Consider the following 13,428-nt stretch of genomic DNA (forward strand, 5'->3'; position numbering starts at 1 on the left):
GTCCTTTGCAGAACAATCTGACAGACGGAAGATTATTGCAAGATATCTTGAAGTTGATAGGTAAATTCGAGTTTGAAATTCTTATACAATTAAGTACAATTAATAGAGGCACATATTTTTGGTAAATAAATAAGCAAAATTTCGGTACAAAAACAGAGTCGATTTCGGGTTCAAAAGCGGTAAATAAAATAAAATTTCGGTGTTATGGCGGTGAATAATCACATCAAAAGTGCTATATAAAATGACGTTTTGGTTTCAAAATTGTGAATATAATCCAAAATTTGATTTGAAAAGTGCACTTATTACACAAAATAAACTTACCCCTTCTAATAGCACATTTATGTAGTTACCAGAGTATTAAGTTTATTCCTGTGTAAAGTGGTTCAATTTTGCTTCTCAAATATTTACAGCAGAATTAATCAATTATCCGTGAATTGCATAACTCACAGGATACTTCAGACTTCCAGAAAGTGTCGCGTCTGTATATAAATGGTAAATTTCGTGTTTAAGAGTATATTTTGCATTTTGCAGTTCGTTTCGCATTATTTCGTGACAAAACAGGGTAGAAAAATGCACCTCACACCTTTCAGAAACATGAGAAATGAACATTACAGCATGTTAATTCATATTTCGTGTTTTCGTCAAAAACTAAATTTGGATGCCTCTAACAATTAACAATTGTTCGTTCATGAGTATATCCCCTTACATTTGTGACTTGTGTTTGTAGATGTATTTCGAGTCTGAGTATGTGAAATGACAAATGTAAACTCCGCAGATTAAATTAAATATTTTCAATATATATATACCGTTTAATAAAATTGAATTAGAATATTTGCATAAATTGGAATCGCACAGACCCTTTATATTTGTGTGAGTGGTGAGAGGAGGTAATACGTAAGGCTGAAATAGATAAAGCATCTGCTTGTACCCTTGAAAACCAGGAATTATACTTGAATTTTATGAAGGTCCTAAAATAGCCACCCTGTCACAGTAATGAATTAACTTTTCCACCTTTGTAATGCAATTTTACCTGATGAAATTTTTATGACTAAAGCTCAAACGTTACAGTTAAAAATAATTTTGACTTTTCTTCATTTATGATTGATTGGGTGTTATAATGAGGCTATCGAAGAATGTACAATGCCTTTCTCAGAGTTAAATTTTGTTTAAGAAACATTCAATACATGTCATAGCAAAACTCAATGAAGGACATAAGTTTTAAATATATTATTATTTTTATTACTGGCTTTTATATTTTTTTAGCAAAATTTGGTCACCATATTTTAGTTTTAGTACCTAGATATGATAAATTGTGTGCAAAAGGACACACAAAGGTTGAAGCCCAATGTCGATCGTTTTTCCATACACAAATGTAAACTCATAAATGAAATTGATAGTGATCTCTGAAATTATGTATTTCTCTTTTTGATTCAGGTGAAACACATGCCATGGATGCCACTACAACAATATGCCATAGATACACTCCTAAAGATCAGTTGGCTATTTTTACTAAATGTGCTGACATCATTGTCTCAGCAGCTGGTAAGTTATGTTTTCATCAATCTTATTATCTCTTCTTTCTTAAAGTTTCATTGTGCCCAAAAATGAAAATAATACACAGCTGTATCTGAAAAATTACCGATAATTTTACTGATTGGATATATCTGTAAATAGCTTGCAATATAATGCAAAAGTATGACATTTTTTTTTTTCTGACTATAAATGGGTAAATCATATGCCATGGTTTTGCGAAGATGTATAAATATGCAGCATCAAATGTCATTTCAGTGTTAAAATGGTGAATATAACCCTGAAATTTGATTTTGAAAACTAACTTATTACACAAAATAAACATTTCCCTTCTAACAGTACATTTATGTAGTTATCAGAGTTAAGGTTATTTGTGTGTAAAGTAGTCCATTTTTGCTTCTCAAATACAGGGTGATTATAAAGTCACTACATTTCTGTATGAACAGGACTTATTGCCCAAAATACAATATGTACTGAAATCACAGTAGGACACAAAATCAGTATATCCCAACGTGACCACCCCTCAAGTCTAGGCACAGATGCCAGCGCCCTACCACAGCTCGAAACAGCTTCTCCAACATGGCTGGTGTAATCTCAGCAACTGCGGCCGGAATGAGTTTTCAACTCGGCAATGATGTGGATCTTTGATTTGTACATCTTAGACTTGATAACCCCCTAATAAGGGGGTCAGGTCGGGTGAGCGGGGGGCCATTGGAAGGCATGACCAATCCATCTATCGGAGTTATCGTTTAGGTGATCCCGAACGATGATGGCAAAATGAGGCTGTGCCCCATCCAGTTGGTACACAGTAGGGAGCTTGGTGTTCCCCAATCCACCGTTCCATCAGCCACAGTTGGTAGCTGATGGGATTATGGATACTAAGTCTCCTGGTCGATTTGGTGGGGCTACGTTTAATCGCATCCTGTACACTTGGCAAAATTTGTGGTCTTATGGCTCGCCTACCAGGATGTTCTTCATCCACAACATTACCGGTTCGCTTTAATTTGTTGACCAGGTTCTTGATACCTAGCCTTGTGGGGCCTGGTTTTCTTAATTTCTGGCTGATGCCTGTCCGCACCAGCATAACAACAGCTGTACTTTCTTCTACTGTTAGCATTGCTTCACATCACCTCCAGAAGAAATGTGTTTTGCCATGATATCACTAAAATGTATAGAGAATTTATAATCATCCTGCATTTACTAGGTAAAGGTCTAAGCGGTTATAGCATCATGCCATGAAGGCACATTTAGGAGATGTGGGGGTAGGGCTCCACACATTCTTGATCTCGGCCATTTTGGAGGTGATGTGATCAGTACCATGCTCTGGCAGCCTTTACCCCACAGGCACCCATTGATTTGAGGCTGGATGAACCCCAAAGCCATTTTATGTAGGGACAAGGTTGGAAAAATTCTGACCTTATATCACTCACCCCGGGAATCGAACCTGGGTATAGCGACTACATCACGGCAGCCATTTCTCAAATATTTACAGCAGAATTAATCAATTTCCACATAGCTCACAGGATAATTCACAAAGTGTTGCATCAGTAAATAAGCTAAGTTTCATGTTTAAGAGTTTATTTTGCATTTCATTTCACATCAATTTGTGACAAGACATTGTAGGAAAATGCACCTGACTCTCTTCAAAAACATGAAAAATGAACATTACAGTGTGTTATTTTACATTTTGTGTTTAGGTCAAAAGTGAAATATATGCATGCCTCTAATTAATGATTTTATCAGTATTAGCAAAAGTTTCATATCGGTTTATCTGTAATTTAATTGCATAATTCACATACTCTGTCCAAAAACAGTTTATTTTTCTGTTTGTATACATTAAAAAGGTGAATGACCTGCTGAAGTTTTGCATGAACTAATTGCAATTTTCTATGAGGTTGATTGGTTATTGTTATCAGTAAATTTTATTTCGCTATCCGCAACAATGCCATTTTATTCCTTCTCGAAATAAAATCAAACCCTTAAACTTGTTTTCCAGGTGTGCCAAATCTTATTACAGCAGACATGGTGAAAGAAGGTGCCTGTATTATTGATGTAGGGATCAACAGGATAAAAGATCCTGCAACTGGAAAATCCTACCTTGTAGGTGATGTTGACTTTGAAGGTAAGATATTTTCCTTATTTTCCTTAGCAACGTTGAAAAAAAAAAAAAAAACTTCGTTATTCTAACATAGGAATTCCACAAGGAATGCTACTGTACATGACATGTACGAAGTAGCTTATACATTATAACTTCCCAAATTATGATGTGAAATTGTGACTAAAGCAGGAATTGAATCTTGGGATTTAGCTCTTCCACTCAGCTACCAAACCAACTTCTGGCGGCACCAAAAATTCCATGGCTCATGTTTTATATATATGCCTGAAATGGACATTACGAGGGTCACTATTTATATTTTGAGCCTAACAATGAAAAAACAGGAATTTGGCATTGAAAACTGCTTTATTGTTTTTCGAAGTATTCTCCTTTATGGTCAATACACTTTTGCATTCGTTCAAACCATTTGTCAAAGCAGTTTTACCAATCTTCTTGAGACACCTCCATAATATGGTTTTTGAACGCATCAACGGCGTCTTTCGTCGTTGTCCACGCAATTTATTCTTGACATTCGGGAACAAGAAGAAGTCATTGGGTGCCAAATCAGGACTGTACGGCGGATGACCCATCAATTTGATTTTTTGACTGTTCATAAAGTCGGTTGTTAGACGAGATGTGCGACAGCTGGCATTGTCTTGATGAAGAATGATCCTACGGCGTTTGTTTGTTTTCCGTATTTGACCGAAGACCTCTGGCAAACAAATTGTTGTGTACCATTCAGAGTTGACCGTTCTTCGTTCCTCTAAAGGCACAGTTGCCACATGACCAGTTTTCCCGAAAAGACAGGCGACCATTTGTTTCGATGTGCTTCGAGCGCGAACAACTTTTGTTGAATTGGGTTCATCTTGAAACACCCATACAGTCGACTGCTGTTTACGTTCCGGCTCATATGCATATATCCATGATTCGTCACCTGTTACAATCTTATATACGTCTTTTAAAGCACCACGATTGTATTTATTGAGCATTTGTTTGCACGAATTCACGCGAGCGTCTTTTTGAGTTTTTTGTCAAATTGTGTGGGATCCAACGAGAACATACCTTTATCACATCTAAATGATCATGTAATATTTTATATATGCTGGTGGAACTAATGCCTATGGTTGCCTCAATCTCACAGTATGTCACATGACGATCTTGCAGTATTAGGTTTTGCACAGCATCAATGTTTTCTTGAACAACAACTGATTTTGGACAACCTTCGCGAATCTCATTGGTGAGCGAATGGCGGCCACGATTAAATTCATTATACCAGCGTTTCACAGTGGCAAAGGATGGGGCTTCATCGCCAAATGTGGAAGTAAGTTGATCGATGCACTCTTGCCTTGATAATGCACGTCGAAAATCGTAAAAAAATCATCGCATGAAAATGTTCACGAGTTAATTCCATTTTATTGTTGTCGCGCAATCTCCAAGGCAACATAAACAGCACAAATGAAGCTATTGACAAAACATTTGAAGTACGTTATGGTCAATAATGCCAGACGATTCTGTGCAAACGTCAAATCGCGCCTAACTTCAATCAGTGTTGCCAAGGCTCAAAATATAAATAGTGGCCCTCGTAAGAAGAACTTTAAAGATTATAAAATTTTAATACATATGTTTTCCATTTGCCATAGTTTTGCTTTAAAGTATTTATAATTTCACATGAGATATTCACTTAACCCATTCACTCCTCGATGGTGCAGTGGTAGCGTTGTTGTCTTGTAATCAAGGAGTTCCGCGTTCGATACCCGGAAGAGGCACATAGTGGTTCAGATCTAGGGTGACCAGACGTCCTCTTTTATCCGGACATGTCCTCCTTTTTAGGTGTCTGTCCGGTGCCCGGGCGGATTTTTTAGAAAGTGTCCTCCTTTTTTGGAAAGAGTATACTGTGCTGCACAAAGAATGTATCCATTCATAATGATCATCATTTCTTATTTCACATCAAGAGCTTGGATGTTTTACATTGCTTGGAGCACGTTAAATATAGAAGCAATGCTCGCTGAGCATCTGAGAGCTGATCTACCATCACTTTTGAAATGTGCCATCAGTATCATAAGAGAGCATACTGTTATACAGTCTCTGCATTTCCGTTATGAGTCATGCATACGGGATACTAAAGTTTTAAGGATGTGAGAAACTAACATGGGGCAGGGTGTAAAGTAGTCAGTCACTTTCCCCTGTTGTTGAAAGAGTGCCAGAAATGTTCACGGCAATAAAATTATATTTTTTGTCCCAACCTAAACTTCATAAAATATTAGTTCAGTTTTGGAAATAAGTTAAACGATCCCTAACAGTCAGGATTCCAAATGGACATTTTAAAAAGTGAGAAATTCTTGGTGTTTTCTGCATTGTGTCTAAAACTTTTTGGAATTTAAAAATAAAAAATAAAAAATCACTCAATGGGAAATGACATGTAGAAATCGAGATTTCCGCAGTGTCGGGAAATTTTGAATATTTTCCATCCTGAAATTGCAAAATTTTCCCATCCCGAACTCTGAGATTTAAAAAACCTTTCCCGTGCTGATCCCAACCTGACCAAAACATTTCTGTCTGACACAGCCTAGAGTTCAAAATGGAAAATTGCACAAAACGGAACCCTTTACTTTCGTTATCATGCTGCTGTCTGTTTTTTATCTCTGATTACAACAGTGACGACACGGAATAGGAAGGTCCCAGAAACTTATGAAACCGGAACACCATTCCGGTCAGCTCCGGTCCATTTCGATCGCTAGGTATCTCTCTATGTACGTTATATTTATGTCTTTATGAAGAGGTGGTGGGTCTCAGAGTCCCCCCTTTTCCACCTACCTTGGGTTAGCTAGGGTTAAGAGTAATAATGGCAAATGTGTTGCGATTTTTTTGCGGTGTCCTCTTTTTTTGGGCTTTGTCCTCCTTTTTCACCATGCTCTGTCCTCTTTTTCGAATGTATGTGTCTGGTCACCCTATTTGGATCCCACTTTAAACTGTAGGTCCAGTCCCGATTAGCTTTACCGTGCATAAAGTGGACTTAAAACACCAACTCAATTAAATTAACCCATTATTGCCCAATTTTTTTCTCAGATTTTTTTGTTAAAAAAGTTTGCATTTGGTCACCTGAGCGTGAATGTTATTATGAGAAAACGGAAAATGTCATAGTTTGTTCATAAAAGCATCCCATTGGCTGATCCCCATCTGGGGATGTAAATTACGTAGTAACACATTTCAATTTCCATTTACACAACTAATAATATATAACATAGATGTATAACAACGTTCAGTTGCAGCAATTAGGGGGCATGGGGGAGTAGTTGCCCCACCACTTTTTGTCACTTTCATGCCTGCACTATGATAAACATTATCTACCAAGGGAAAGTAAACTGTCCTTGTCCCCCCCAGTTTTGGAACCAAATCGTCGCCACTGACAATGATAAATAACACAGTTATATTATTATGAACACGCAGTAAGTAATGTTCTTGTATTTACAGAAGTGTTTATTTGTTTCACATGTTAAAACAGTCAACATGCTAAGTTTTTGACTTTGGAAACAACCAACATTGCATTTCTTGCACTCTTTGGGAACATTTTTCTTGCAAACTCCACATTTTCTTTTCTTTCCCTCTTGAGTCCTTTGAATGAAGTATCCAAAGAGATCTTTTTGAATATTCTGGAGAACATATTTTGCTCCTTTATGATAAGATGGTCTCCCTGGGATTTTGATGTCAGTTTAAAATGTCGGCTGATGATACGCTCAAGTAATCATCCGATGGAAGGTGAGAAGTGGCAGTTTGCCTTGAACTAATAAATACAGTACATGTCTACTGACCACAGCTACGTCAATTGGATTTGTTATCAAAGGAAAAATAACACTTTTCCCCTCAAACTAGGCATGGAAGATAAGCTTGTAAATGGTGTCAGACTTACAGCCAAAGCACTATGAAAATCATTGAAATGGCACTGTGTGGTTCAGTTAATAAAAAAATTGTTCAGCATATAAATTCTGACTGAACGTACGTTTGTGCGATATTTCTGAATAGACCAATCAAGCATGTCAACTCTGCCCATATGCTTGCTATTCTTTTGGTTGGGGAATGGCCACATATTTCTTTCCTGGCTTTGACAAAATCTTTTCATTTGCAGAAATGAATGCAGTGTCTGATGAATTGACATCACTTTCACTATGTTGTTGCCTTTCCATGTGATAGCGAGGACCTCATTGCTAATGCCAAATCTAAAATCATGTGTACAATGAGGTTTTTTCTTCATTATTTTGTCTGTTTTTTTACTGGCAACTTACTCATTTGATTGATGCGAACAGTTGCTGCTGCACATATTCCCATTTGTTTCAGTTGAAAAAATTTTCACATCTTCTGGCGGAATTTCCACAATACCTATTGTACCACAATGTTCTTCATCTGAATCACTGCCACTAACACCAAAGTCAGGGTCTTCCAAAAGATCTAAAGCTTGATTCAAGATGAGACACATGTGCCGACTCATTGTTGCATCTAACATGACTCAGGCGAGAAACACCATTGTTGCATTTGTTGATTTATAGTGTGATTGCGCAATTCTATGGTTATCTCTGGAGGAAGCGAACAAAAACAAGTCTCTGCACAAGTAGTGATGCGAGACGGCTTCACCAATGAACACATTAAAGGGAATGGGATTGCATGGAGGGGAGGAAAGCAACTGCAGTTACCAGTCTTCGCAGCAGCGTGTACCGCTTTGTTCTGCCCACTAGGTTTTCCCACCTCTTCTCGGCCTTGCTCCAGAGATAAGCTGATTTTACGAAAGAGTCCATTATAGTTACTGTGGGGAGAAATGTTCATGTTGCTAGGTAGTTTTTTCTTGATTGAAATAAAAGACCAGACTCTTATTGTTACACAAAAGTAAAAATTGGGGTTCATGACAAATTACACTGTAGAACAAAATGGCGTCTCATATACATGAAGATCTTGATGAAGGTGAAATATAGACAGAATAAACATGCTATGCTATAAAAATCAAACTCAGAAACTTTATACAACTACATTAAAAATTATTTTTAAAATGAGAAAAATTGAGTGATGAAAATATTACATTTTTTGTTTTGTCATGCAAGAAAAACCTTGAATGATGTGTCCATGTGTGCAGAAGAAAAAAAATGTAAATATATTATTCTCGGTGAAGCAATATATGTGTGGTCCCCATTGGCGTTAATGGGTTTTAATCACAAAATCCACATCTCCCCACAATGTTGTAAAAATAATGAAAATTGTGCATTTTGCACAATTTCCATGATATTTAGATTCCTCAAAAGTGCAGTGTGACATTTTTGCAGACCCCATGAAACACCCGGGCCCTGGAAAAGTGTCTGCTGGTATTGGTGATTAAATTGTAAGCTCTGATACCGATGCAGACATGTGTTTTAGACATAACATTTAGAATCAAGTTGGAAGAAATTATAATTGTGAAGTGTTGGCTTATTTTTGCAATTATATCTCACTGCAGTTATTCATTTTTACAGGTGTTAGCGAAGTAGCAGGATACATAACTCCAGTGCCTGGTGGTGTTGGTCCAATGACCGTAACAATGCTAATGAAGAACACGTTTATAGCAGCTAAGAAGGATGTAGAGTACAACATTTTAGCTCCTGGTGCTGTTGTACAGAAAAAGGCATCACAATTAACTCCTTAGAGGTAATTTGGCATTTTTGTGCTAAATATCGTCATATCAGATCGACATATCTCCACTTCTGATCCCCTTAGCAGTAAGGTGGAGTCATATATCTTCAATGTACTGACTCTTTTTAAGAGTCAGACATATTCCTAAATGTCATTTCCTCTCTTCTGTAAGTTTGATAAATTGGAGTTGAGTTATGTCCCTCTGGTTCTCACACAATGATACATTCATACTGAATTAACTATTTGAAAATATTTGCAAAGATGGAACTTTCAAATAAGAAGCAGAAGTTACGTGAACACTTTTATTGACATTACAATTAAAACACGTACAGTAACATAGGATTTCCATGGCTGTAATGTGCTTTCACTGTGTGTCTAGAAGCTTGTTAAAACACTTTTGAAGAACGTTCCATAGATCCAACCAGACACTGCTCTAATGACACTATTTATTAGTCATGAATTTCTAATTACAAGAAAAGTCTCAACGTTTCAAACAAATGATGGTCTGTGAGAACTAAGTCTGGACTATACAGAGGATGAAACAGAATGTTCAATTGGAGAGCGTTGGTTGCTTTAGTTTTTCATTTGAATAACTAACTATACATTAACATTTTTTTGTCGGTGAGAAATGTTAGGCACAGTGCACCTTTAAAATAAGAATTTTTTAGTCTATGCCACCACTAGTATAAAGTAAATGTTAAAATACATTTTAAGTAAGGGTAAATTAACTAAATTGTACTTTTCAATTAAGTGCAGTAACTATAATTGTTACTTTTAAAATGCTTTTGCTTTCCAATTTATGGTTTTTGCAAGCAAGTAAACTTACTTTTTGATGTAATGTTTCAGGAGAACTCAATGCTCCCTTCTTCAGACATTTATTTGTAATTTGAACAATGTAACGATTATAATAATAGGAGAAATTTCACAAAAAAAGAAAGATAATGAAGTTTTGATACATACAATAAATTAGAACAATTCTACAGTGCAATCAAAATGTACATGGAAGAGTATTTTTAAATTTTCAGAAGACTATTAATGAAAACGTACATAGCATTAACTATATATCAGTGAACGATAGTAATTGTAAATTTAAAATTTCCCTACATGTATATGTTCATATAAATTATGCATAGCATCAAAGCATGTCCCAAAAACTATTCATCTCGTCTACTTCAGTTAGCTAATTAATCTGTGAATAGATTTGATATAAGTACATATATATATAATTTTCAATATTTAGATTGAAACATGTTAACAAATCGATATTTACTACTTCTATGTCTTTACAGGAGGAAGTGGATGACTTTTCCAAAATATATTTTGAAGCCTCATAGGTTTTTTGTATTCTTGATTAATTTATGGATGTATTCTGTCTTATGGTGCTTGAACCGTGTTGTCATCAGTATTATTATATTTTCATGGTTGTTGTATTATTTTTTAAGATTAAGATTGTGTCAGTACTGTCACACATTGTGTACTGAAATAGTCACAATTTATCTGTTATACAAAGTGTATTTATGGAATTTTTAATATATTTTATAATATTTTGACAGTATAATAAAATGTACTCGCCTTGGCATGTTGTAATATTCACCAACTTCTCTTGGCTTCTGCTGGGATAGATTTTGAAGCAATGATGTGGCGTGAGCCAAGATTGTGACTAGATTGAGCATCAGTAATAGTTATCAGAAAGTATCAATGCACAGTTAATCGCTAGTGCCAGCAGCCAGGGGTTATCAAACTTTTTTGCTCATCAACATCTGTAGTAAAATAGTTAGCATTCTCATCTTTGGTGAGAGCGGTCCCATGTTCTATTCCCGGTAGGAGTCCCCAAAATTTCAGCATTGACTCAATGTTGTGAGGACAATTAGGGAGCTACTTGAAAAGAAGTAGCGAGCTAAGACTTGAAAGTCAGAAAACAGCGGCGATGGGACTCTGCGCTGACCATGCATCACCCCATGATTGCTATTGCACCAAGGGGCTAGTTAGTTAACATTGTTTAAAGAAGAGCCACTGTGGTTAAGTCAGCAGGGAGTCTGACTGCCATGCTAGAGACTCTGGTTCGATTCCTAGGATGGGTGATTTCTGGTTAGAATGTTCCCAGAAATGTCCCGTCATAGTGTCTCTCGGTTTCACCCAGCCTCTAATGAATGGGTACCTGGAGGCAAGCCTGGGTGATAAAGGCAGCATGATGCTGATTACATCACCGTCACAAATAGCTGAGATTGTGAATTTGTGGAGCCACAACCCCCACATGCCTTCACGGCTTTACCTCTTTACCGTTAACGTTCTCTAAAGAGGTGAAAAATATGTTAAATTTCTGAATGTTAACTGCTTGCTTTTGACATGCTTTGGGTTATTGATTATCAGAAAAATGTTGATTACTTTATAATCTTCACAAGTACAGAAATTTTTTTTAATGTAATGTTAGCAGTAAAATAGGCACAAAGGTACATACATGTACGCACCTTGTAATAACTTTTAATTGTTTAGTACATTAACTTTTAACTTATGTAAGATACAATAATTTTAATTGCATTGTTTAGGATATATAATTTAATCTCAAAATCTGGATAATAGATTATATCTCTATTAATCAAATGAATATTTAACAACAATCTGGTTTCAGATTCTGTTAATTGCTCCATTTATGCTATTGCTTTTATTTGTATTTATAATTTTTGCTTTCTGTTATAACACATTGTTATAAATGTGATTTTTTATTGTTACTAATTCGAGGTTGAGAAATTAATTACATTTTTGTAAGTGTGATAAGTACAGTTGCCATTATCTGTGTTTTATTTCCCAGTCATGTTAAATTTGGTGTCTGCGATATTATCAATAACACAGGAGGAATAGTATTGGTGAAAGTTTGTAGCTTGTTAATTATTCTTAATTATAATTTTTATTAATGTTACAATATTAATACCACAACCAGTCCTGGTATTTACAATGTGGCCCAGAGAAATGATTCTTTTTCGTGAATATAATTTGTTTTTTCGATGCAGTTTTATGATGATAGTGTTCTTTACATATTATATGATGAAAGTGTTCTTTACATATTATGATTTGTGTTCGCTGTCAGCAATTTAATTTGTGTTGAATCATAAATTTATGCAAATACTGTGCTATTATCTTGTGATAATCAGATAATCAAAAATATGTGTATGCAGGTAGAGTGTTCAGTTTTTTTTTCTAAATTGATACATGCCCATATAGACTCTCTACATGCATATATACTTTGAGTATGTATGTGTTTTATGAGTCTTTTTTGTTGCAGATTGTATATTCTATCATCTTATATACTTATTTTATTTTCTTGGCAAAATACTGAAGAAAGTGCCTTTAATGCAATGTGTGTGTATGGTACACAAATTTATGGTAATGTACTTACGAGTTGCACTAAATATGGTTATTCATAATAAAGAAGTTGAATAATAGATGGTGTTGTTTTTGCTATAGAGATTACACATTTTTTGGAATATTCACCTTTTATTTTAAAGTATTCATATGTAATATATTATTTATGAGGGGTCCAGAGTGCAAGTTGAAGACAGTTTTGAGAAAGATGCATATTTAGATAATTTATCATGAAAAGATTCTCTCGGGCTATCGACCAGGTGAGCTTGGAGACAACTCACCTGGTCAAAAACCGAGAGACTCTTGTCATCATTCGTCGCCAGGAAAGCTTTACAACTAACTAATTATTATGTTCAGCTGTTAGATCACAAACATAGTGGTGCCTGCCTCTATGAACAAGAATTTGAAACTTAGGATATACTTACTTCTAGCACTGAAATGTTGATACTTCACAGTTCTCAGGTATACATGTAACTCCATTTTCATGAAAAGAGGAGTTATACAACTTGTGCTCTGAATCCCTGTCAGACCTTTAGTGTTTTGTAGTTTGTAGATCGAGATGCGTCTCCCCCCTTCACAGTACCTTATTATCAACCGCTTGCCTACACACTGCACATGTTACTGCTTAGTTTGTGACTGTTTGTTAGAGACATTTATTGGTGTTTAACAACGTACAGGTCTAACAGACCGGGTGTTTCGCATTACGTATTCAATGCCAAGGTATGATCAAGTGAGTAAAAGTTGGAAGTGATTTACATAATACATTCTCTTAGTTTTGATCCCATGTAATTTTA

The 13,428-nt window shown here is 35.7% G+C and overlaps 1 protein-coding gene across 4 annotated transcripts in view; it reads left to right on the plus strand.

Annotated features, from left to right (window-relative positions):
• Nmdmc (NAD-dependent methylenetetrahydrofolate dehydrogenase) overlaps window positions 1-13,098 on the plus strand; it is a 30,997-nt gene extending 17,899 nt beyond the window's left edge. For 3 of the 4 annotated variants that reach the window (XM_083141524.1, XM_083141525.1, XM_083141527.1), the window contains 4 exons: window positions 1,435-1,542; window positions 3,527-3,652; window positions 9,118-9,289; window positions 10,564-13,098. In XM_083141524.1, coding sequence (XP_082997650.1) covers window positions 1,435-1,542; window positions 3,527-3,652; window positions 9,118-9,287 — 404 coding nt within the window. In that variant the 3' untranslated portion in view covers window positions 9,288-9,289; window positions 10,564-13,098. The remainder of the gene's footprint in view (window positions 1-1,434; window positions 1,543-3,526; window positions 3,653-9,117; window positions 9,290-10,563) is intronic. The other variant, XM_083141526.1, reaches the window with a different exon arrangement.
• Window positions 13,099-13,428: the final 330 nt, after the last annotated feature.

Source organism: Lepisma saccharinum, chromosome 20, assembly GCF_977018435.1.
Source record: "Lepisma saccharinum chromosome 20, izLepSacc3.1, whole genome shotgun sequence".
Taxonomy (NCBI): Eukaryota; Metazoa; Arthropoda; class Insecta; order Zygentoma; family Lepismatidae; genus Lepisma; species Lepisma saccharinum.